The sequence below is a fragment of the Oncorhynchus mykiss genome, chromosome 19, assembly GCF_057628025.1.
Source record: "Oncorhynchus mykiss isolate SJ-2025 chromosome 19, ASM5762802v1, whole genome shotgun sequence".
Lineage (NCBI taxonomy): Eukaryota > Metazoa > Chordata > Actinopteri > Salmoniformes > Salmonidae > Oncorhynchus > Oncorhynchus mykiss.
This window is the reverse complement of record NC_143040.1, coordinates 18,936,909-18,962,988: the sequence shown is the minus strand read 5'-3', so window position 1 is coordinate 18,962,988 and position 26,080 is coordinate 18,936,909. Positions and strand designations below refer to the sequence as shown.

Below are 26,080 nucleotides of genomic sequence, written 5' to 3'. Positions count from 1 at the left end.
ATAAATAAAGGGCCAAAAAACATCTAGAGAACTATTTGAGAAATTGCTGATATTGTTTTGGGGCTGCTTGCGTTAGGCCTGACTTGGGAAATGGTTCATATTTCTCCTCTGCTGCCTCGCGGCTCCAATCACAGACACACTATGCACGCGTTCACAGACAATCGAAAGTGAAGCACTGTATCGGTGTGATAATCTGGGCCAGTGAGCAGGGTTCCTAGGGACTGGAGGAGAGGGGGAGGTGTCTCTCTCCTTGCTGTCTGAACAACATGCCTCAACAGGCCCAACACCTTTTAACGCTTCTTAGAGGAGAAACACACAGGAACGTCATGTGACTGGAGTCACTATAGAAAGGGCAGGATTATGATCCTCAAAGGGATGTACCTGCACTTGTAGGAGGAGACAGGTGTGGTATAACTTGATTTAAAATAAACTGCTTCTCACTCACTTGTTGAAGCGTTCACATTTGCAAGCTTTTAGCCCCCATAAGGACTGTTTGATTATAGAAGGTCAAGTATTGCAGTCGTGTTGGTCGCTATATTTTTTTTTTTTACAATCATTTGTAAATACTCATTTTACACTGAGTGTACAAAACACCTGCTCTTTCCATGACATAGACTGACCAGGTCAATCCAGGTGAAAGCTATGATCCCATATTGATGTCACTTGTTAAATCCACTTCATTCAGTGTAAATGAAGGGGAGGAGACAGATTAATTAAGGATTTTTAAGCCTTTAGACAATTGAGACATGGATTGTGTGTGTGCCATTCAGAGGGTGAAAAGGCAAGACAAAAAACATGTACAGTGCCCTCACTGAACTTCTGGAGAGAGTTTGCTGCACTGAAAGTAAAGGGGCTGAATAATTTTGCACGCCCAATTTTTAAGTTTTTGATTTGTTAAAAAAAGTTTGAAATATCCAATAAATGTCGTTCCACTTCATGATTGTGTCCCACTTGTTGTTGATTCTTCACAAAAAAATACAGTTTTATATCTTTATGTTTGAAGCCTGAAATGTGGCAAAAGGTTGCAAAGTTCAAGGGGGCCGAATACTTTCGCAAGGCACTGTAAGTGCCTTTCAACGGGGTATAGTAGTAGATGCCAGGCACAACATGTGCCAAGAACTGCAACGCTGCTAGGTTTTTCCACTCTCAATAGTTTGTCAAGAATGGTCCACAACACAAAGGACCTCCAGCCATCTTGACACAACTGTGGGAAGCACTGGAGTCAACATGGGCCAGCATCCCCGTGGAACGCTTTCGACACCTTGTAGTCTAAGCTGCAATGAATTGAGGCTGTTCTGAGGGCAAAAAGGGTGCAACTCACTATTAGGAAGGTGTTAATGTTTTGTACACTGTGTACTCTAATGGTTTGGTGAGGAAACACTAACGTGATGTCCCTTGCGACATCAAGCACATCCACAAACCACATGCCTGCGACTGTCCGTTGAGTTCGTTCCATTTCCTTTATCTTTAAATATAGTCAGTGTGACTTCAGGCCCATTTCCTTTCCCTCCTCAGTCATAAAGCAGAGGAATTGGATTATGGTTGAATCAACGCAGCCCAGGGCAGTAAATGTGATTTAGTCTGGGTTATCTCTGCTCTCTGATTGGATTAGAGACGGTCTGTGTCGTCTGCTGGTCACTGTCTTCAGACACTCAGGATGGGACCCAGGAGAGGGAGGGAGAGTGTGTGTATACCGGCCAGGGATTCCTCGTTAGATGCATACACTCTTATGCAGACATGTAAACACATTAATTCACTATGGCTGCCACAGTAATCGTATTAATTTTTATTTTATTTTTTTATTTTACCTTTATTTACCTAGACAAGTCAGTTGAGAACAAATTCTTATTTTCAATGACAGCCTAGGAACAGTGGGTTAACTGCCTTGTTCAGGGGCAGAACGACAGATTTGTACCTTGTCAGCTCAGGGGTTTGAACTTGCAACCTTCCGGTTACTAGTCCAACGCTCTAACCACTAGGCTACCTAGTGTGTAACTGACAATTATGGACAGTAAACTTGTATATATTTTGTCATCGTCACAATATATTCATTTTAGGAAGAGGGGGATTTGAACTTTACCCTCATCACGGAAAAATGGAAATGGTTAAGGTTCGTAATTATTTTACGAGCAGAACCACATGGTCGGGAGTGAAATATTTAAGAAAGTATGTCATAGCTCAATTTTGAAGATTCATTAGAAGCTCACATTTTTTTTACAAATAAAAAATTACCATGACTGTCATTTGCATGAGAATGAATCGTTACCCAAAATCATGTAATCGTCACAGCCCTAGCATTCACACTCAAGCACGCAAACCCACATGACACAGGCATGCACGTACACACACACACACACACACACCCTCAGTGGGCAGTGAGAAGGTCTAGTCATGTGTCTGTCTGGCTGGCTTCTCCACCACCCACAGCCTGCTGCTGTAGTGTGGAAGCTCTACTGATTAGTGCTGTCTCTCTCTGGTTCCATCAGCTTCATCAACATACTGTGGTTGTGTCAAAGTTAACCTGTCCTTCATGGGTATTGGTAAAGCCCCAACTTATTAGGCATATGATAATCTTTTGACCATCTGTTAGTAGGATCATGAACTTTGCATGACAACGTATGACAACAGGTTGGAACGGACGCAACAGGTTGTCAGCAGGCCTTTTGGGCCAGACATAAGGAGAACTAAGGTCCTGACTCCATTTGGCCACAGCCTGGCGAGGGGCGGACGGTGAGGGTGTTTTCTGTCCTGCCTCGCCGCTGTACCACTGGCCTTGCTAGTGTAGGCCCCTCTCCTCTCGGTGGAAACAGCCTGTCGTAGCTGAGCAGGGAATAGGAGGTGGTGGGTGGAGGGGAGGTGGCCTCTGTTATTTTCAGTCCATTGTGTCTACTTCCTGTGGGCCAGTGGTTATTGGAGCAGGGTGTTAGGCTTGACGGAGTTGGGGAGGAAAGGAACCAGACTTGGTCGGCTCAACGCTGGCTGGCTGGCAAGCAGCTTGGATGGCTAGCTACCACGCTCCTGTCTTCGCTTCCCTATACCCGTCTCCACTCCGAATCGGCACCACCAGGTAAAACATTGCCCCCTGATTTCGTTGGCATACTAGTGGTAGCCATGTTTTCCTCTGGTTGCTATGCAGTTTTTTTACTTGTTGTTGGGGAAATGATGTTCGAACCACACGTCTGGCGGGTAACACCTACCCTCACTCGGCGCCTATGGTGCCTCTTTCTTTCAAGTCAGACGTTGTAGATCGTCTGTTCGCAGCTTGTTTGTTTATCCGTTGCGTGTGGACAGTGTTTGACGCCTCAGCTAAAAACCCAGTAACGTGGGAGACAGGAAGTGGGCGGTGGAAGTGTGCCATCCGCCCTCACTCTTATGTAAGGTGAAGCCTCCTCCAGGGCGGCCGTTGTAGGCGACGGGTATTATTTGAAGACGAGGAGAGGAAGCTGGGCAGGACCTGTGGTAATAACACCAGGTAATAACACTCTCAATAAGAGCCTTTCTGTCTGGTAGCATTGGGATAAACAGTAGACCTTTCTCAGGGGAGCTAAATCTCATTTAGGTTTACTTGCATGTCCATGTCAATGGGGGTATTGAGTTTGTAACCTGCACTATACAGTATATTATCTAACTTGTGTAATCAGTGTGTGAATCCTTTCCGCTCCGTATTGCATTGAGACAACCAAATTACACATTTGTGGAGTTGTGGGGGCCCAAGGGGACATTGATTGGATGGATGGATGCATGGACAGACAGGACATCCCCAGTTCCCCCTCACACTCAGGACAGGGCACCTCTCCTAAAGCATTCCCTCCTCCCATGGGACCAAGCCCAACAGGGGGGAGGGGGGGGGGGGTCTATAGTTAGCCCTGACCAATGGGGACCCCCTGCCGCGTGACAATGGAAGCAAAACAGGAAGTATTTTTGCCGTGTGTGTGTGTGTGTGTGTCGGGAACAGATGACCAGGAAGATTTTAAAAAAAAGATGAGAAAAATGCCAACAAAGTGGAAACTTCCAGCAGCAAGGGATGGTTTTTCCTTGTGTGTTTGTCTCTCTCCTCTCTCGCTCTCGTGTTTTTCTCTTCTAAAAGACCCTGTTTCCTGGTAAACATTGAGAGGGGGGGGGGGTTATTTGGTTTGGCGTTCGAGGAATGGATTGGTACCTACTGTTCAGTCGGTGTTTGTGTGTTCAGTCGCTGTGTGAGAACTGTTACTTAACCACGCTCTCTCAGCCATGAACGATGGGAAATCAACCAACACGTTAATGTTTAAGCCCACTCACTCATAGTTAATGCTTTACCCGCCTTAGGCCTCTGCAGCCTAACCTGGGCTGACTGGAGCTGTACGTACTGGGGGATGTGGTGGGGAGGGAGGATTTCTCCACTCTGGCAACCATCAACCCTGTCTGTCGCTGGGGGTTTCGGGTTGCAGGTGGTGGAGAAAACCGAACCAGTTGAAGAGGGAGATAAAAACGGTCCTCGGTTTCTAAAACCAGGCCATTCCCACAGGAACACTGTTACTGTTCAGTGCTATTGATCTCCCACCCTCCCTTGTTCTCTCTCGCCCCCCCCCCCCTCTCTCATTCTCTCTCACCCCCTCTTTCTTTCTCTGCCTTTCCTAATGAATGATTGTGGCCTGACCCCTGACTGAGAGCTCCTCTTGTCTTCGCCTTAAGAGTCAGTCACACAGTACTAACCTAGCCGTCCCAGCAGCAGTAGTACGGCGTTGGGTGACAGTATGACACAGGGACAGCAGCAGAGATGGGACATTGGGATAGTAGGATCTGGTGGACAGGGGAACTGCCTCTAACTGTGCCTCTTTGGATAACACCTCCCAGCTGACCAACACTCCCACAGACCGGTAAGAACTAAAGCACCTCAGTTATCTCAAATGGGAAGAAGCAGAAGGTATTGTTTCAGTACTGCACACTTGTGGTCCCAAGACTACAGGAAAGCCTTTGAAGAAGTGTGTGTGTGTACTGTTTGGCTGGATAGCAGGGCTATCCAACATGGATGTGTGTTCTTTGGACTGTCAGTGTAGAGGGCGGTTGGGGGATTTGAGGTCTGACGGTGACGGCGTCTCGCTGGGTGTGAATTTCACAGCTGCACATCAAAGAGCGGGACTGTGGGATGGGGGAGGGGGAGGGAGGGAGGCTTGTTTTGTTCATCATGGTAGATCAATACAGTGATCACAGCCAGCCAGTGCAGCTCGGGGTCTGATGCATACAGCTACAGCACCATACTGGAAGGCTATGTAGATGGGATGCTCTCTATGCATCCTCACTTAGGATATATCCTCTCAACAGGACATGGAATTGTAAGGTGAGGATGTTTCTCTTGCTGTTGTTTGTGGGTGTAGGGCTTTTTGGTAGAATACTGTACCTTGGCTGTTGGGTCACTTCATTGTTAACGTCATATGAAAACAAGATGAGAGAAGTGGAGCTCCTGTTTTCAGTTTTTATTATTATTATTACTTTTATTCTGCTCTCGCAACATTGCAGAACTCATCATTAGTCAGTCTTAGTCTCAGCAAAGCAAACGTTTTGTGAACTCTGCGTAGGGGGGTTTGGGTCGCCATAATCTCCAGTCTGTCTCCTCCGTTGTTATTGCGGCCTCATGTGTATGAAGACTTATGCTGATTCCATGCCTTTTTCTGTTGCTGTTAGCAGTGCTCTGCATAAACTGTAGGCTATTTTTACAGCTGGCCTTTCCCTTACAGAGAGGAGGAGAGAGAGGACCGTCCTTATGTTACACGGCAGATGTAGGTCCCTGCCAGGGTATTTCCAGGGGGAGGAAAGTGTTTAAGGTCACAGTATATGATGACGACATTAGGTGGACTGGCCACTGTTTTCCTTTTGATGTTGGCCCTTATTCAGAAGAGCCCATCCAGAGTCAAATCTTGTCTCCTGGCTATTTGTACATCTCTGTTGTGTTACTGACTAGTGTAGGAAGAAATGAATAGAGCACAGAGAGAGGAGTTGGATGTGATCTTAGTTTTGTAGTCCTATTCCACAGCAGGATGAGCTCTCTCTCTCCCCCCCTCACCACAGAGAGAGAAAATAAACGTATTTCTGGTTGTTTATCAAAGTTTGCTGGCTAACTCATTGATCTTGCTTGGTAGTATACCCCTCTGGTGTTAGCCTACACCTGGCATGTTGTTTACAAGGTTGCTGTAATAGAAGGTCACAGGTGCTCCTCAGCCCATTCCTCCTCCTACGTATCTTTCCTTACCAGTTTGACTTTATTTTTCTCTCTCCTTTTTCCCTCTTTTTTCCCTCTCTATTTTGCTTAAACACACACAGGAATTGAGGGGGATTCTCCATGATTCATATTAGCCAAGGGCTGTGTAATGGAAGTGTGTGGCCTCCTCAGCCCTGTCTCCATCAAGCCTGCTGCTGGCTCACAGATCAGCTCAGGTGCTGGGGATAGGAACTAGGGACTGACTCTCTGTAGAGGGGTTGTGTTAGGGCCATGGGGCAATCAATATATGGTCCTATGGTGGTTTTCCTGGAGACAGCGTTACTTAATGACCTCAGACTGGATGTGGGAGTCCCCCATTTGTGGTTTTCAAATACGGTTCTTTTCTCCTGCTTGTGATGTGGGAGAGTAGTTTTTTATTGGAAGCAAAATTAGTTTGAACTGAAGTTTTGTAACTGACCTAATGTCAAGTTAATCACGATGGGTTGGCCGAATATATTTATTTTTCCTGTTTCATTGTAATGCCTCAAATTAGCCAGTTAAACAGAGCAATTTATGCAGTGATGGAAAGAAAGTGAGAAGGTATAAAAAGCAAGCACCTTAGTCAGTGTGCACAGAGCTGCAGTCTAGACTGTCATGCGTGACCTCTCCCTGGGTGCTCGGCAACGTCACTCGCTGTGTGCCTTTTTGTTTTTAGAGGGCCACTCTTATTCTATTTGGACAAAAATCCCCTTCCCCCACCGTATGTGTTCTAAATGAGCACGTAGACTTTGTGCCCATAGAATATTCTGTTAAAGGCAGGCAAAGCCTTCGTATCAACCCCTCTCTTACCCAGCCCCCTGTTTCAATCAATTATCAACAAAGTGTCTGTTTGGTTTTAAATATGAACTCTTTGTTCAGTTCATGCTAGTCCATTTCATACCAGTCAGTCGACACTAGTGGACTTGAGAAGACCACAGTCCGCCCCAGTAACTCCCCTCAGTAAGAGTTTTGGTGATGTAACGTTACTAGAGTGCCTCTGACAATTGGCTATGAAATGACCCGCTGTAAACAAGCAAAACAGAGCAGTGAATTTAACATGTTTTTAATAATTAACATTCAGGATCATATGTATCCAAGTCTTTACTGTGTTGTAATGTCAACAAATTGCACATCCTGCTTTCACTGGACATCTTCATTGTTTTAGAAAACAATCAGAAATAAACAGCGCAATGAGGAAGTGTCAATTTTCAGTTGGCAACGGAGCTGATAAAGAGGTAACGAGGTGACGCTCTAGCAGGGGCCGTGTGTGTGTGTGTGTGTGTGAGCGAGTGACATGAACAGTGAGGAGGGAGAGACGAGCAACCAACCAATCAGACTTGTTCTATAGTAGACTAATAGTATAGCGTGAGTCCTACACAGTTACAAACAACTCCATTTAGAATATAAACGTAGCAGCCTACTGTTGTACTTGGTCATTGTAGCCTAACCTTCTCTCCTTTTAATTTATAATTCCAATATCTCCTAATTTTATTTCCTAATTTTTGCCCCACATGGAGGCTCTGACTACCCTATTGCCACTTTGACTTATGATTGGCCAACAAGAAGCTACGCTCACCACTCTCGTGAAAAGCAAAGAGCTGCAGCATAAATAAGTCTTACGGTCTCTCTCTTTGTCATGGGAAACATATGTTTACATTTGCCAAAGTAAGTGAAATAGGTAATATAAACAGTAAGAAATGAACAATAAACATTACTCTCAAGTTTCAAATGTGATATTATGGGTATATACAGTGTTGTAACAATGTGCAAATACACTGAAGAAATATATAAACAACATGTAAAGTGTTGGTCTCATGTTACGTGACTGAAATAAAAGACAAGATAATACATCCACACAAACACCAAGCTCTGGTGGACATTCCTGCAGTCATCATGCCAATTGCACGCTCCCTCTCAACTTGGGACATCTGTGGCATTGCGTCGTGTGACACAACTGCACATTTTAGTGGCCTTTTATTGTCCCCAGCACAAGGTGCACCTGTGTTATGATTATGCTGTTTAATCAGCTTCTTGATATGCCACACCTGTCATGTGGATGGATAATCTTGGCAAATGAGAAATGCTCACTAACAGTGATATAAACAAACATTTTAGAGAAATAAGCTTTTTGTGCATATTAAACATTTCTGAGATCTTTTATTTCAGCTCATGAAACATGGGACCAGCACTTTAAAATGTTGGGTTTATATTTTTGTTCAGTGTAAGAGGGGGGCTGTGCTCTGTTAATGGGGAGTGTTTGGCGACCAGGCCCGGGAGGAAACTGACCACGCAGACCGTGCCGTCTCCAACCTCTTTTATTGACCGTGCAGGAACAGGACCATAAACTGCACAGGAAGGAAGACTTCACTGGCTCAGGATTCAGGAGATTGGTTGAAGTCTGAAGATGTGACACTGTCTGGAAAAATAATAAAATCCTGCTTCTTTGTCTGCAAGGAATGTGGCTGTCTTACTGGGAAGCAAAAGTCTTTGTCTTTCAGTTTAGGTGTTTTAGTCACTGGTAGTGCTGAGATGTTTTTTGTGGTTGTGATGAGGCCTGTGAAGGTTAATGAATTGACCGCACTCACTAACAACAATTTGAAGAGTTTTTTTTTTGGGGGGGGGGCGGGGGGTGTTGCATAGGCAAACCAAATTCTTCTTGTTTGCCGCAACATCTTGCTTGTTTCAGCAAGGAGCAACAAAGTTATATCATGTTTAGAGGTCATGTTTCGGTGGAAATGGCCTGAACCGCATGAATGCCCGGCCGTCCCCTCTTCAGTCAGTTGTTCATTACGCGATTATACAGTAATTGTGGCAACCAGGCCCAGGAGGAAACTAACCGAGCACAGGAAGTAAGACTTAGCTGGCCCAGGATTCAGGAAGTAGAATAAAGTCTCAAGAAGTGACACTGAGCATGTTTACATGCACATTAATATTTCGATATCAAACTGATTATGGCATTAGTCACGTAAACACATTTATCTGCTTGTCTTAATTGGGTTAAGGTCCTAAACGATGTAACACCTAGTTCTGAGCAATCTTTTGAATTATTAGGATATGTAAACAGCTTTTTTGGTGTTCCAGCTGTCTATTTGTTCTGTGCCAGCACCGGTAGCGCAAACCTCATATGAAGTGTGTTCGGAAGAACTGAAAGGATTCACACTTGGTCACTTTCAGCCAATTTTTGCCAACTCTGCATGTGCCAGCACATTGATAGCTTAATTTGTTGTGCGGTGTGAGCACTCCATTTTGAGAGGTGGCCTGAGTTCGGTTCGCTTGACTTACGAGGTCCGGTTCCCTTTTTTGGGGGGAAATGTGAACAGAGCTCCCCAGGTTGGTGATTATTCCCACACCACAGCGACACTGTTTACCCTACCATAACCTCTCACTTTGGTACCACAACAAAGAGAACGTGTGGGTTTGCAGAAAAATGCCGACAGGTTTTTAGTTCAAGATTATTTGTTGGCCATATGTGATCTATAGTATAGGCTCAGAGCTTCGTAAGCTGTTTATTGATTTGAGGGGTTTGAATAGTGTGAGAAGACAACATATTTGGTGTAAGTCATAACAGGGTACAAAATCTATCTCTAGTTGTCACATACAAACGTTATGTCTGAACGGCGAATCCGAATATTCTTTGCAAAAATAACATGGTCACTGTAGTAGAATGTTGATTTTTCTACATTTATTCAAGTCCCATGAGGTAGCACATGAGGTAGCCTGATGTCCACAACAGGATTATTAGGGACATTTTTCTGCTTGCAAAGCATGTAAACGTGTCTTACTGAAAAGGGAAGGGGATACCTAGTCAGTTGCACAACTGAATGCGTTCAACCGAAATGTCTAACGCGTCTAACTCAACTCTTCTGAATCGCCCGGGGAGCAGTTGATGTTGGGGGTTAACTGCCTTGCTCAAGAGCAGAACGGCAGATTCCTACCAGCGATATTTCGGTTACTGGCCGGAAGCAAGGTTTTTGTCTTTTAGTTTGTCTTTTAGTTACTGTTAGTGCTGAGGGGAATTTTGAAAATGTTGTGGTTCTGATAAGTTGTGTGTGTGTGAAACGATGACCATATCCTCGTTCTCAAAGAGTTGGAAAAGAGTGCCAATATTAGAGGAAGACTCATGACTGCTGAAGTCCGTTATCCATCAATGTCAGTGAAATAAAACATGATCAACTTTTTTAGTGGAATGGGAACGTGTGTGTGTGTGTGTGTGTGTGTTGCTTTTCAGAGATGCTCTTGGGCAATCGTTTCACTATCTTTCCAAATATGTGTGTATTGGGGGTGCATTTTAATTTTTTCAACACACACACACTCCACCCCTGCCTGTCTGGCCCTCCCCCTCTGATTTAGTGGTGGGTTGGTGGCTAGTGGCTGCTGCTTTCTGCTGTGTGCTGCTGGCAGTTAAGGAGGTCTGGGACCACCTGATTACACTACACAGGAAGTCAGAGGGAGAGGTCACACTGCAGCCCCGTGCAACACACTGCACATCTCCATAAAAACAGGAGGAGAGCAGACAACAACACTCTCACAATTTAACCAGACGCTCAAGGAGAGTCTTCAAAACCCTGCGCGCAGCACTCGTAAGGTACAGTAAAGGGAACGCTCGGTCTCCTGTGTTTGTTTGGACTGTGTCAGCCAGGGGAGGTAATATCAAATACCTAGAGATTGTGTGTGTGCGTGCAAGGGGATTAAAGCTGCCAAGAGGGTTGCTGGGAGAAGCCAGGTGAAATGACTGAAACTCACCTGTGGTGTGTGTGTGTGTTTTAGTGGAGCAGCATGGGCTGAAACTCTCACTCATCTGTGGTGGAAGGCGTTTGGGGTGGAAGAACGGGGTCACAGAGGGGTCGAGGTGTTTTGCGGTCTCCTTTTTGGCTTGATCTCTCTCAACGTAACAGGAGCTTCTGTTCTGCTCCTGCTGTCTCGTTGACTTTGGGCGACGTGAGAGGCTGGCGTAAGGAGAACCAGGCAGCCATACACTACTTTTACTGAACAAATAGATCCAGATGTTTGTTCTATTCAGTTGTTGGAGGGAGTACTATTAAATCCACTCATGCTTGTTGAGGTGTTAGCTCAGTATTTTATTACTGATTGAAAACCAATGGCTTTACAATAGCTGTGAACTGAAACACTTGCCACCTTTTCTGTTTAACTATTTTATTTGGGCTTCCTATGTCCGTTTATGACATGAACTGTACCAGTGGTTTAGATGGGTTTTGAATTCCCCTAACGACTGTGCCAGGTTGGACAGAGCCAGATGCTGACTATCACAGAGACCATTTTCTCTCTGTTCGGTCTCTCTCCCGCTCACTCGCGGGAAAACTGCCATTGCTCCTCCAGCTCCCAGCCCTCATTTCCTGCCCCTGCGTGGCTCTTTCCCTCTTTCTTTCTCTCTCTCATTCTCTGGCTCTGTGTGTCTGTCTGCAGGGGCGGCTGGCCCGCACCCTGTACCTCTGTCTCTCTTCTCTCTCCCTGGGTTTCCTGTCTGGCCAGGGAGGATTGTTAGGACACATACCGACTCCCACTGATTAGAACAGAAACAAGGGAGGCCTTTTCTCACTTCAGAGGAACCTTGAATAAACTCACATTGTGGCAGTTGGGTGGTTTGTCAATGGCCTTTCGACACACTGACCGTTACCTTCTCTGGTAGACGACTGTGTGAAAACACTGTTCAATGTATCAGCACCAGTATCATCACTCTGTTTTGTTTCCCCAAACCTCTAGAGGTGCCATACTCATGTCTTTGTGTGCATAATTTGCCTTTAAAAGCAGATCCAGGACCTGTTATGTTGCTAGTGGTTAAAGTGACAGTTGCTGGCAGGCAAAGCTGATCCCAGGTCACATGTTGATGGCAGTGAATAACAGGAGAAGGGACTGACCACTGACCACCAGTCTCCAGGCAGCTGGACCTCAGGCCTGCCTGCCTGCAGATGGAAGTCCCCTTTCCCTCCAGCGGGGAGGGGGATGACGCCTGGACAGACACTCAGCCAAAGGGCATACACACTGCTCGAGCGTCAACTGGCCTTCGCTGACCGCCATATTATCTTTTGTGGCCTATGAGGATGTAAAAATAGCTGTTTAGCAGCAAGAATCTTAGACATGCCCAGAAAACAAAGACTGATTTATGCAAGCTGCTGGGCTAAGCATAGAGAGGCTTTTGTGCCCCCAACCTCCCTCTCTCTCCAGACCTCATCACCAAGGCCGCGGGCGCCAAAACCTCTGACGCTCTCTAATACTCTACTTTAAGAACGGGCATTGTTTGGGACGGCCTTGGGGTCCTTGCTGATTGGCTTGGCGTACCACAACGGTGTACGCGATTGCATTTGTTTATAAGCCCTGACGTTGGACTGCGGCGTCATTCAGAATGTGTGGTTGGTTTCAGGACATTTTTGAGTAGGCAGAGAGCTATTTCAAAATAAAAAAAAAAAGTTTATCCTTATCTGGTGGTGGGGGTTGATTCTCACTAGTGCTTTCACGTCTAGTTCTTCTAATACTATTTCCAGCAGGTCTGTGTTTTTATTGGCTTCTCCCAAGTCATTACTGGAAAGCTTGACTTGTATACCTGTTACAACACTGAGCTTTTAAAGAGGACAGCATTATGATGAATGCCAGAGCCAATAGTATTGCAACTGAATGCGTCTCGCATCTGTCATGAACAAGGAAAGGTTCCAGAATGGCTCCTCCCACTGTCTCTCCCTTTTCCCAGCACTGTTGCACAAACACAGTCCTGCGGCCTGCCTGCCTGCATGAGCAGATCTACAAGAAAAACAACAAATGCTCCACTACCCAGCATGCCCCATAGAATCTAGGCTACATATGCTCTGAAACGCACTTGATTAGAACACATGCTTGCTGGGCAAACAAGATCTCAACGAGGGTTATTCTGTTGAAATGACCTGCGGTTTGCACGGCACCGTCTTTGTTAGTGGGACCTTTCAAAGCACAGTTCATGCGTTCACAGTCTGGAAAAGCAAAGCGTAATCAAAGGCAAACCAACCAACATGTGAGAGAGATGACTGCAACGTATCGCTGTGTGGTTTTTAATAAGAAGGGCCAATGATGCGCGTACACTGTGGACGTGTTCTGTGGGTTTTCCTCATCTTGTTCTATCCTGGTGCTCGAGCGGAACCTGACTTGAGAACAAACAGACCTGTTTGTTCAAGGTAGAGGGAGCAAGATGGAGAGCAGGAGGGAGAGAGGAACAAGTTGGTAGTTTGGTTTACAGGCAGAGCTGAGTGGAGGTTGTTGTCGAATGGGGGGTGGCAGCTAAACGCTTGGTTCTCGGGTTACCGCACCTGACGCCTCAACTAGCTCCCTGCTCCTTTCTCCCTGGCTGCCGCAAGACTCCACTCTATTCACCACAACATGAACAGAGGCTGCTACTGTTAGTCAGGGCTAGAGATGTAGTCGAAGTTAGAAGTTTACATTGGAGTCATTAAAACTCATTTTTTTAACCACTCCACAAATGTCTTGTTAACAAACTATAGTTTTGGCAAGTCAGTTAGGACATCTACTTTGTGCATGACACAAGTAATTAGATGATTTCACTTATAATTCACTATCACAATTACAGTGGGTTAGAAGTTTACATACACTAAGTTGACTGTGCCTTTAAACAGCTTGGAACGTTCCAGAAAATGATGTCATGGCTTTAGAAGCTTCTGATAGGCTAAATTACATAATTGAGGCAATTGGAGGTGTACCTGTGGATGTATTTCAAGGCCTACCTTCATACTCAGTGCCTCTTTGCTTGACGTCATGGGAAAATAAAAATAAATCAGCTAACTCTGAATTGTTTTTGTAAACCTCCACGTCTGGTTCATCCTTGGGAGCAATTTCCAAACACCTGAAGGTACCACGTTCATCTGTACAGACAATAGTACGCAAGTATAAACACCATGGGACCACGTAGCCGTCATACCGCTCAGGAAGGAGACGTGTTCTGTCTCCTAGAGATGAACGTATTTTGGTGCGAAAAGTGCAAATCAACCCCAGAACAACAGCAATGGACCTTGTGAAGATGCTGGAGGAAACGGGTAATAAAGTATCTATCCACAACAAAACGAGTCCTATATTGACAACTAGAAAGGCTGCTCAGCAAGGAAGAAGCCTCTGCTCCAAAACTGCCATGAAAAAAGACTACGGTTTGCAACTGCACATGGTTACAAAGATCTTACTTTTTGGAGAACTGTCCTCTGGTCTGATGAAACAAAAATAGAACTGTTTGGCCATAATGACCATCGTAATGTTTGGAGGAAAAAGGGGGAGGCTTGCAAGCCGAAGAACACCATCCCAATCGTGAAGAATGGGAGTGGCAGCATCATGTTATGGGGGTGCTTTGCTGCAGGAGGGACTGGTGCACTTCACAAAATAGATGGCATCATGAGTCAGGAAAATTATGTGGATATATTGAAGTAACATCTCAAGACCTCAGTCAGGAAGTTAAAGCTTGGTCGCAAATGGGTCTTCCAAATGGACAATGACTCCAAGCATACTTCCAAAGTTGTTGCAAAATGGCTTAAGGACAACAAATTCAAGCTATTGGAGTGGCCATCACAAAGCCCTGACTTCAATACTATAGAAAATTAGTTGGCAGAACTGAAAAAGCGTGTGCAAGCAAGGAGGACTACAAACTTACACCAGCTCTGTCAGGAAGAATGGACTAAAATTATTGTGGGAAGCTTGTGGAAGGCTACCCGACACGTTTGACCCAAGTTAAACAATTTAAAGGCAATGCTACCAAATTCTAATTGAGTGTATGTAAACTTCTGACCAACTGGGAATGTGATGAAAGAAATAAAAGCTGAAATGAATCATTCTCTCTACTATTATTCTGACATTTTACATTCTTAAAATAAAGTGGTGATCCTAACTGACCTAAGACGGGGAATTTTTACTAGGATTAAATGTCAGGAATTGTGAAACTGAGTTTAAATGTATTTGGCTAAGGTGTATGTAAACTTCTGACTTCAACTGTACCTCTCTGGGTTGGGTCTCTGCCTGGTCTTTTCCCCTTGGACGACTGACTGCTCATTGTTTCTTTATGGCTTAGGTTAGGCTATGTAGTCCATATGAGAGGGTTTGGTTGTACGTCACCTCCACGTAACCTAGTCTGGATAAAAAAATCAGTCACTGGCCGGCCTGAAAATATGTAACCCCGTTTTTTTGTTAGTGTCACCAAGCAATCGTGTTATTTGTTATGGCATCATCGATACCCTGACCTCTTCTCCCCTCTCCACTCTTTTCCTCTCCCTCTCTCCTCCTCCATGCTCACTCCTGCCTCCTCTCTGGTTCTGTCCTGTCTCTCTCGGGTTCTTTCCCCCTCTCTCCTCTGTTTCTCTCTCTCTCTGGGCTTGGAGAGAAGCTGTTTTCAGAGGAACAAACGGAGAGGCTGTTCCCAGCCGGGGATGAGTCAGTGCAGCTGGAGCTGCAGGTCACTCCCCCGGCGCCCTCTCTCCCTCTTTCTCCATCCCACCTCCCGCCAAGATTGCTTTTGCTGGGCCCAGCGCTAAATGCTAACACACCCAAAGCCACTGAGGGAGCTATGCTAGGCTTATACTGCTAACAACCACACCAGTCACTGAGGGAGCTAGGCTATTATAATGCTAAAAACATGTGCAAAGTGAGTTGTGCCAATGCTATGCTACAAATGCGTAATCGCTGTTAGCCCCATGCTTTTGCTAATACCAAACATAGAAAAACAGAATAAATCTATTGCATTCCACAGGTCTGATTTTAAGTGGCGTTCTATGCTAATGCTAATCGGAGTAAGGGATAGTTCCAGAGTAATACTGACTCAGTCATGGGAGCGTAGGGTTCAGGACACGATCATCCAGACGTTTCCTTTCATAAATCAACAGACTTTAATACGCTACTCTTTTGTCCGTCTCTCCCTTTGAAACTCTTAAGAGAAACGATGGTTTACAATTGTATCATTATTTTCCGGTCTTGACCTGAATAATCTGACCTCACCTCACCACTTACTAAGCACACACAATGTCCGAAAGAAGAAAGGGGGACTGAGAGAAAGGGATATTTCATGAGGCACCTGCTGTCTTGAGTGTAGGAGAGAGACCGTAAAAACATAACTTTAAATGGATGGAGAAGCTAACACAGAGAGGGCGAGAACACTGGACCAGAGGGGTAATGGTTGACTCTCCACTACGACACTTGCTTAACCCATTAGCCCGGCCTCTCAGACATAATAGCCTCAGAGATAACCACAGGGCGTGTGCCTTTTAGACCTCATGCAGATACCACCTCCCGGAGTATCGTCTAGACAGAGGCAGTATGACCTATTCTGGCCCTTGGAGCACTGGGAAGTGGGAAGGAAGGGAATCCCAATCCATCTGGTAATGACTAGATGGGGAAATGAGGAAAGTGTCTTTTGATGTGGTTGAGGTTGGTGAGTTGGTTAGTGTTTACCATAGCGTCAATAGTGAGTGACATCACTCCCCTGCAGAAACTGAGTCTCAGCCATTACGATGCATTTAATTGATGTACTTTGAAAGGTGAGGCAACGTTTTCAGTCAATTGCCTTTTGTAAATTGCAACCTTATTTCCTTAAAACACTTATCTACTTTTTACGAGACTTGAATGTACAGTAAGTCGCTCTGTATGAGGGTCTGCTAAATGACAAAAACATTTAAAAGAATGTAAACTTGGCCTTGATTTTTGTTTTCATATTGTACCAACCCACATGCTTTCACATGTCACTAGGCAGCATAGGCCTGCAGTGTTAAACATAATGGAGCAGGAGGTGAGAGGTGGTTGTTGTCAGCGAAGGTGACTGTCTGACTGTGTTGTCGTTAGGCAGACTGCTGCAGCTGACAGACACTGTAACCCTGTGTTGGTGGCAGTGCCAGCAGCACGAGGGGTGGTGGCCCGGGACTCTGCCCTGACATGTTTGACACACACTGAACACAAGCCAGCGTGCCTGGCTTAGTCTTTCCTCTCAAAGGTAGCAGCTGTGTGTGTTTATATATGTAGTTGGGACAGCTGGGCTCTGGTCACAAATTCCTACACAAACAGCCCCAGTAACCTCTGTGATCAGTTATGTAACCCAGTCAGTCAGTGGGTTATGATTCGTCTCGTGGTGTTACGTTGGTTCGCTACACTTATCAAGACAGATTAAACCCTTTAAGTTAATTTCCTGGTTTACTGTAGTGCATATCCGATTCCAGTGCCAAGTTTGTTTTCGGTCTTCTTTGTGTGTATCTCCTGTTCTTGGCTCATGCCTGGGTGAGTCAGTTGATTACGAGGCCAATCGGTGGTACTCCTTGTTGAGCTGCTGACATAGTAACACACCCCCTGAACCATTCACCAACCCACCTGGCTCAATGCGGGAATATCTGTTCAATGTGCAGGTAGGCCCTTTATGAAGAAGCAACCAAGCGAAAGTTGGCTGTAACAGCTATATAATTGACAGCTAATTTCCCCCGCAAGACTAGCACCATGGCTAAATCCCTGACATGTCCAACCAAACACTGTCAGTTTCCACTATTAGGACCAACCCAAGAGCTTATGGTTAGCAGTGGCTATGTGGTTAGTGGCTCCTGTTGTTGCTCCAAACGGACTGGACTCCGCTGTTCCAGCCCATTGGTCCAGCAGGGCACACGCTGTGCCACATTAGCCCTCGTTGGCACACGAGCCAGGGCCCATTTCACACTAACAAATGACTTCAGCGTCACCTTTCGCCTGCTAGTCAGTCGCTGGCGCTGGTATCCTAGGAACAACACCGTCCTATATGTTCAATTGACGGTTCTCTCTTTTGCTCCAAATGCTACTGTGGCAGGCATCCCAAAAAGCCCAAGGCCTGCCTTGCTTAAAGTTGAACTATTTGTTTGAAACAATAAAGCCTCCACCCGCCTCTGTTTTGTTAAGGAATGGACCTAAAGAAATAGAACCAGTCTCATTCATAGACCGACCAGCCATGATATCAAAATGATAGTTTTAACCATGTTTTGAGGCTTGTTTGTTTACATTTACTTAGTTAACAAACATTGGAGTAAAACAAGCTGATATTTTGGGTGCTGATGGGTTATGACAGTTGAACTAAGTTAATGGGTATATATATTAATTTATAAGACCAAAAATGATTGTAGCGCAATTAAGGATTCTAGCTTTAACTCTCAAGCCATCAGATATGTCAAGTATATGGATGTGCTTAAGTGTGCCATTTATCTACCCTGGAGGACCATGCGTAGCCATCTGTGCTCTTAAAGGCTCTTCAGGTGCATTAGCTACCTTTTTTAATTGCAGTAGAATTAGCCCTCATAAGTGCAGGAAGAAGCTACCATGTAGTTAGCAATGATAAAGAATATATTGAATATCATGTTGCTGGGCCCATATTCACATAGTTTCTCAAAGTAGGAACGCTGATCGAGGATCCAGGTCTGGCCTGTCTATGTAATCATATTCATTAAGATCTATCTAAAAGGTGAAACTGATCCTAGATCGGCAGCAGTCCTACTCCAAGGCGCTGCCGTCTCACGGTTGTTAAACACCAGCCAGCTCCTCCAGCTGTCTGGCCTCATTTCTAGCTATGGTACCGGAGCTTGTCATTAATCACTGTCCTCAATGGCGGCATAATGTCCCATTCTTCTAGTCTCTTCCCCTTCCAGAACATTCTTTGATTAGGATTAGAGCCCGGTGGAACTCCCCAACCAGCTGGTGCGCTTATCCTTCTGGAATGTTCACTTTCACTATTACATCATTTGGTTGTTTATTATGAGAGGTGCCACAGTTAGACTATGTAATAGATGTTAGTATGTTAGAACAGTCGAGGGCGGTTGCACAGAGATTAAGCCCACGCCTGGAATACTTTTTAAATAGCTTTCAAAGACGATTCTCCATTATAAACACTAAGCACAGGAGTGGTTTTAATCGGGGTCCGTGTGGATCACTATAATAAACCAGACGCTAGGCTACATCATGCTGTATGATGGGTTGGTGTTTGGTTTTAATCTGGATCTGTGTGGATCACTATAATAAACCAGACGCTAGGCTACATCATGCTGTATGATGGGTTGGTATTGTTTTCAACTTCCCAGTATGTCAGTGTTGGTACAGTAATCAAATCAATTGATTACTGGTCGCGTACACAATTTAGCTGATGTAGCAGATGCAGAGAATTGTTTACTAGCTCCTAACAATGCAGTAAAATGTCATAGTAAACAATTGTTTTTTTTTACACTGGAAATCAAGAAATATCAGCACGAATCCAATTAACAACCAAATAGCACTGCAAGAATTTACACAAGATCTACTACGTCATATGTACAGCAGTAGATATGTCAAGACTCCAGAATGTAAATACATATGAATGGGCAGACGATTGAGTAGTTGGGAATCTCTAAAACTCTGGGCCCCTTTTGGCCCCTATCTATCAGACAGAAGGTTCAAGCCCTGGAGCTCCAGATATTCCAGGGGGCAGCTTGATAAAGTCAAGCCCAACAAAGGCCACTGTTCTCTGGATAGGAGGCCAGGGCCGAGGGCAGGACCAAGGCCATAGCCAGGAATGTGGCGGTTGAGGGCCCCGTGCCCCACCCACTGTTACCCCCTTCCCTAACGTCTGTCCCTGTCACTCTGATTCACCCACCACACCCCATAACCAGTCTTCCACGGGGGAGAAACCCCCAATGTGGTAAAGTGCTTTAAGTATATTGTATTAGCTTTCTCGCTCCCTCTTTCCTTCATTCTCACTAACTCTTGTCTTCCTCCTTTACCTCTCTCTTCTCTCTATACTATTCATCCATCTCCCTCTGACACTCCATCTCTCTCCCCTTCTCCCCCCTCTCCTCTCTGTCTTTGTCTCTGGGTCAGTGGGGCCCTGATGGCAACAGTGTGACTGCACTCGGATGGCATTCCCCCATCCAGCCCTCCCGGTCATCCCCTCAATGGTGTCTCTGTCTGGCTGGAGGCTGGAGCGGGCACAGGGGTCTCTTCCTGCATCACACCCTATCAGAGGGCAGGGGAGGGCGCTTGGGTCGAGGGGGGGACAGCTGCTGCACCAGGGGCTCCTCTGTCTTGTCACACCCCGTCCCACTCCACTCCCCCGGACAGTGAAGAGTCAACACACACTTGGTTACTACTTGGATTGTTTGGTTGGTTGTATGTAAGGACTGATTTGTGGTCAGTTGAGATCTACTCTATCGTCTTGGGAATTGTGAAGTAGATCAACCTGGATTAGCTGTGTTCTGTGATCAGTAACGACTGCTCTCAGATCAGTTTGGGGACTATTGGATTATTGACTGTTCTGTGCCTCATTGACTACAATGGAGGAGAGGACAGTAACAGGGGTTCAGCACTGCTAGAATCCTCATTGCCCCTGCTGGCCTTTTCAGGATCGATAGCACAAGGTAGGTCTGTGCTGGCCTGGTTCCAAATCTGTTTGCTGTCTTGCCATCTTTTATGGTAATTGTCACAAGGGCCATAAGAGTTGGCAAGACGACACAAACTGATCTGGAACCAGGCTAGGTCTGTGGACAGAGTTACTGTCTAACAGTGCTGCTATTCAGCTACTGTGTGCATCACTCACTGTCATGTGTGGTTGTTGTGAAGAGCTTTTTGGACTGTTTTCCACTGACAATAGAAAGTATGTGTCAGCGAGATGCCATTGGCTGTCTGGCTGGAGACACCAATGGCATTTCTGGTTGCGTGCAGTTTCACTGGATAGGAACCTGGCAGGGGTTTACAGGGACCAGTTTAGCTAAGTGTTAACTAGAGTCGAGGTGTGATGAATGGAATGGCCACATGGGGTGTGTGGGTCAGTGGAGAAAGAGCTTTTGAGAGTGATTCTCATTGCGCATGTTCTCACACAGCTCTCCATCCCTGACCGTTTTCCTCCCACCCCTACACACTGTCTGCTACCATGCTAATATGGGAAAAGCACCCATCAAGTAGGCTTGCAAAACTCACTCCGTATTGAAGCTGCAATGAAGCACCACTCAAACAAGGCTTCTTCAACAAGCTCTTAACCAGCACCATTGAAACTAGTCAGACCAGCCGTTACTATGGACAGCAGCAGAGTGGCAGGTAGCCTAGTGGCTAAGAGCGTTGGGCTCGTAACTGAAAGGTCTCTGGTTCGAATCCCCAAGCCAACTAGGTGAAAAATCTGTCGACCTGCCTTTGAGCAAGGCACTTAACCATAATTGCTCCTGTAAGTTGCTCTGGATAAGAGCATCTGTCAAATGTCCCCATGTCTGTTTAAACCAGGGTTGTTTTCATTAGGCACCAAACGGTAGAAAAAGCACTGAAACGGGAAGGAACTACCTGAGCTTGTCCAATAAGAAACGCTTAGCAAAAATGAACACGACCCAGGCCTGGCCTAACCTCTCGCTCTTTCTCTCCCCCCAGTGTAACCTCACCCCATGGCCCTGTCTGTGTCCCCACAGGGTAACCTGAGCCCAGAGTGCTTTGTCATGTACCAGAGAGAGGGGTCGCCCTCCTTTTGTCTGAACGCAACAGAGCAGCGCAACAACAACATGCTAATGTGTGCTGCTTGGGTTAGGTTGCTGTTCATGCTGGACAGGACCAGTTGTACACAGACAGAGTTTATTGCTCTGTGTATTGTTATCTAGAGGCTGTTTTTGGTTGTTCATGTTTTATGGTTGAATAAACAGTGATTATTAAATGTTGATATTTTAGGGTGGAGCATACTGTGTGGGAGCGGGGCGGGGTCAAGCAGACCTCTTGAACCCTGCGCCGGCATGTTTACTTCATGACTGTAAGGAGTGTTAGGGTTTTTTGCAGGGTTGTGCCATGAATGTAGGTCTATTAGAATTTTGAAGTGTGTGTGTGAACGTGCATTTCTCTGTTTGCGTTTCTGCCGTGCAAGGCTGCATACGTGTGTGTGTGCGCGTGCCCGCTCGCCCATGTAAAGTTCCTCCTTCAGCCGGCCTGTTTATTTCTCCAGGGTCGACTCTCCTGTTGACAGAGTAGGACAGCAGGACGATGCTCTTCCCACCCGGAGTTCTCTCTCCTCTCCTCCTGGCTGTTCGTCCCTACCCGGAGCTTGGCCCGCTAACAAAGGGAACTCTGTGGATGGAAAAACAATTGAAGGGAGGGTGAAAAAAACCACACAGCATTGTTAATCCGGTTAAAATCTTAACCCGAAAAAACAACAACAAAGCTTTTAGTTTGCATTCCTCACAGGCCGTTGCTGGCTGTGCTCGGGTGAGGCCAGGGCTCTGATCTCCAAGGGGAGTTGTTTTTCTACTGGTGTGGTTTCCCCTCCTTGTTTGAAATTCCATGAATAGCATTTGTTTTCTGTTATGTCATCTTTTGTATCCAATTTCACTGTTCAATATTCAATAGCTCTATCAAGTGTCCATTGATAGGCAGAGTCTATTTTGCTCCACGATATTGCTCAACCTGAAGCGGAGTGATTAAGCACAATTAAAGCTGCAATCCGGGAATGAATCCTTCCAAAAAACTCAAGCTTAGCATAAGTGACTCAGCGAATCAGAGTTGGTGGCTCATAGCAATTAGCCACAGTTTGTTTTCATGTGCTTTTTAGCTTCTCCTAGTTCAGGGAGCAGGTTTCATTGAACAAGTTAACCACCTTTATAAGTTTAAGCTACACAGTTTAGGTGAAAAGACATCTAGATGGGCCGGGCCTCATTTGTAAAAATAAAAGCATTAGTGAGCAGACTCCTGTTTAGGCATCTCACTTGGTTCTGTCTCGTTCCCTCCTCTGCCTGACTTTCAGATGGTAGTGCCTGACGGTCACTGACACCCGGGGTTTATTCTTAGTGCCTTTGTGCAACTAAAACTAAACCACTCCACATTGTCAACCCTATCCATCCCACAGTCTTAAGTCTGCCATAGAAATAGAATGGGTTTCTATTTAGATTGTCTGGGTCTTGTGCCCTGTGTTTACACCCTATCTGCCTTGGAAGCTCTGTGGTTGTGTACCAAATGGAACCCTATTCCCTATAGGCCCTGGTTAAAAGTTTGGCACTATATAGGGAATAAGGTGCCATTTCAGACGGAACATGTGTCTCATAGACAAATCCTATTGTAAAATCCTAATTGCCTATGGCCCTTTTTAGAGTGGTTGGTTGTGCTCTTCCGCAGTCGGGCTACTAGACCTAACCAGACCAAACTGTCTGTCTGTGGTGACTGTTGGCTCTGGGTGTTCCAGACACACAGTTCTGGCATGTCTGTCCTAGTGGGGCTCAGAGGAGAGAGATGGAGAGGTTGTAGAGGGATGGATTGGGATATAAGAAGAGGGGGAGAGTGGGTGAATTTTGAACACAGGCCTGTCCTTGTGTGGCTTACAGGACCAGAGGAAAGAGCGATAGAGAGGGAGGGATAGCTAGAGGGAGAGTTAGAAAGAAGCACACAGAGAGGCCAGGGTGGAAAAACAAAGCCCCTGTCCAGCCTTTGGTCAGCCAGGAATGGAGCCGTATGAGCGAACAGTGACCTTTCTCTCTCGGTCCGTCTCTCTCTGTCTCTCTTTCTCTCTCTCGCTTTTCTCTAGTCCCCTGAGCCACTCTAGGACAAGGCCATGCCCAAAAATGTGGGTGGTTGTGAAGTCTTCAGGGGTTTGTTAAGCTTTTCAAGAGGTAGTGTGGGAGGTTTTAGGGGTGTACTGTGGAATTTTTAAGTAAGGGATGATATGTGAACAGATCATCAACATTAAAATGTCTCCCGTCTCTCTGCAGGCATGGAAGAAGCGGTGGTTTGTTCTCCGCAGCGGCCGTCTCTCGGGCGACCCAGACGTGCTGGAGTACTACAAGAATGATCACGCCAAGAAGCCCATCCGCGTGATCGACCTCAACCTGTGTGAACAGGTGAAACACTACTTATGTTATGGCTGATTAGGGCCCGGAGTTGTTAATCGTTTTAAGCGTTTCTTTGTCAGGTCATGTGATCAGGGAAAACTAATGGTCCTAGAAATGCTACAGTACCACTAGCTAATACTGCTAAAAGGCAGTTATAACAGTTATGACATTGACAGTGGCTTATTGCTACTGTGGCTACAACGATATTGTTACCCCTATTGTTTGTTATGCTATGTGCTAATGCTAAGCCCTACTGTTATGTGGTTGGTAATGCTACAGCTACATGCCCCCCACAGGTGGACGCAGGGCTCACGTTCAACAAGAAGGACCTGGAGCACAGCTTCATCTTCGACATCAAGACCATCGACCGCGTCTTCTACCTGGTGGCCGACACGGAGGACGACATGAACAAGTGGGTCCGCTACATCTGTGACATCTGCGGCTTCAACCCCACGGACGACGGTAATGATGCTACACACATCCCTGCGCAGGCACGCACACACGAGAGGAACTCTGAGATGTGTCTATACAGTGAGAGAAAGGCAGAAATGCAACATAACAGTGATATGCATGAGGAAACGGTAGTCTTTCCCCACACGTATTATTCACACATAATGATCATATCCTGGTGTAGTGTAGGTTTGGACACTGTGTGCCAAGCAGCCTTTGTTTCCAGCACAGGCTTAATGAGGCCTAATGAGCCGTGTCTTCAGGTGGGTTCACGTTACCACATGTTTCCCTGTACTGTATAATCAAAGCATTGTGTGCCCCCCCCTCCCTAAGCTGAGCCCCACTGCCACTTTCTCTCCTTCTCTACCTTTATTGTTCCCCCTTTCTCATTTGCTCTCATTTGTTTTCTCTCGCGGTCTTTCTGTCAGTCCTATGTTCTCCCTCTCATTTGTTCTCTCACATTTGTTACTTCGTTTGCACACGCGCGCTTACTCAGGGAAAAGCGAGTGAGTGGGGCCCACCAAACCAGAATAGTGGTTTATTTAGAGTTCCTCTTTCTACGTCCATTCCCACCGTCATCAGTGGGGCCACATACAGGTGCCTCCGGACCTGAACTTCCCTCTCAGCTGACATGGGAGGTACTGTCGAGTTCAGGGCCTAAAATCTACCAGCCACTCAAAACGGATGAGCATGCTTTGTAATGTTTCTAAAACAATACATTTATTACTAGTAAGAAGTAATGTGGTAAATTTAATTACTTTTTTAACAAAAATATCACAGATGAGACAGATGTTCACCTGTCCCTTTAAGAACGGGGGTTACCGTGGTAACGCGAATCCAGTCTTCATGTTTGTGCCTGTGAGATTGAGTCTGACTAGTAGAAGAGTTGCCTTGTCCTCTCTAGCTGTTGAAACTCAAACATAGAAAAACAACCTAGCTTGTGAACAAAACAATGTAAATGGCCAAGAAACACAAGGACAAAGTCTCACATCAGTAGACTGACATTTTTCTGTAAATTAGACTGTTTATGCCTGTGCGTAGCGCTTCTAAAAATGAATCTTTCACTCTTCAGGTGCGCACAGCCTCCAGCCCAGGCAGTGTTGCAGCAGAGGTGGTATAGGCTATATATGATTCGTAGTTCTTTGACTTTGTGCGATTCATTTACCAGCTAGGAAACAAAACCAATGGCAAAATTGACCTGCATTTTGCAGCTGGTGCGTGTTAATTTTAGGCCGTGGTTGAGTTGCAGAAATGGACCCTATAATCTAAACTCACTATTGTAATGCATGTGGGTTTAATCAGAATGTTAGAGGCTCTAGTCGAGGAGAAATGTCCTGGACTATGATATCAGCAGTACCCACTACATCTATGACAACGGGGAGACCATGTATCCAACAAGGTCAGCCTTCACTCCTTCCTCGGTGTTGTGGCTGTATCCTACCCTCCCTGCTCTAGTGTAACTTCAACCACAACGTATCACTTATCTATGGGGCCATTTTGGAATGTTGAGTTTATTATGGTTTCAAGCAGCAAGTTTGTCTTAATACCCATGCAGACTTCTGTGGTGGAGCGGTGTGGCTCTCATATTGCCTTGGCTACTGCTCTCTGTGCCTCGCGAAGTCTCGCTCGC

At 45.8% G+C, this 26,080-nt stretch overlaps 1 protein-coding gene across 50 annotated transcripts in view; it reads left to right on the top strand.

Moving 5' to 3' along the window:
• Positions 1-26,080, top strand: part of LOC110497361 (GRB2-associated-binding protein 1) — a 65,948-nt gene that overhangs the window by 25,364 nt on the left and 14,504 nt on the right. For 32 of the 50 annotated variants that reach the window (XM_036954261.2, XM_090210377.1, XM_090210390.1 and 29 more), the window contains 2 exons: positions 23,881-24,009; positions 24,297-24,462. In XM_036954261.2, the coding sequence (XP_036810156.2) occupies positions 23,881-24,009; positions 24,297-24,462 (295 nt within the window). Of the gene's footprint in view, positions 1-2,909; positions 3,068-4,491; positions 4,857-10,557; positions 10,800-20,035; positions 20,572-23,880; positions 24,010-24,296; positions 24,463-26,080 lie in introns of those variants that run through there. The other 18 variants (XM_090210418.1, XM_090210416.1, XM_090210409.1 and 15 more) reach the window with 7 other exon arrangements.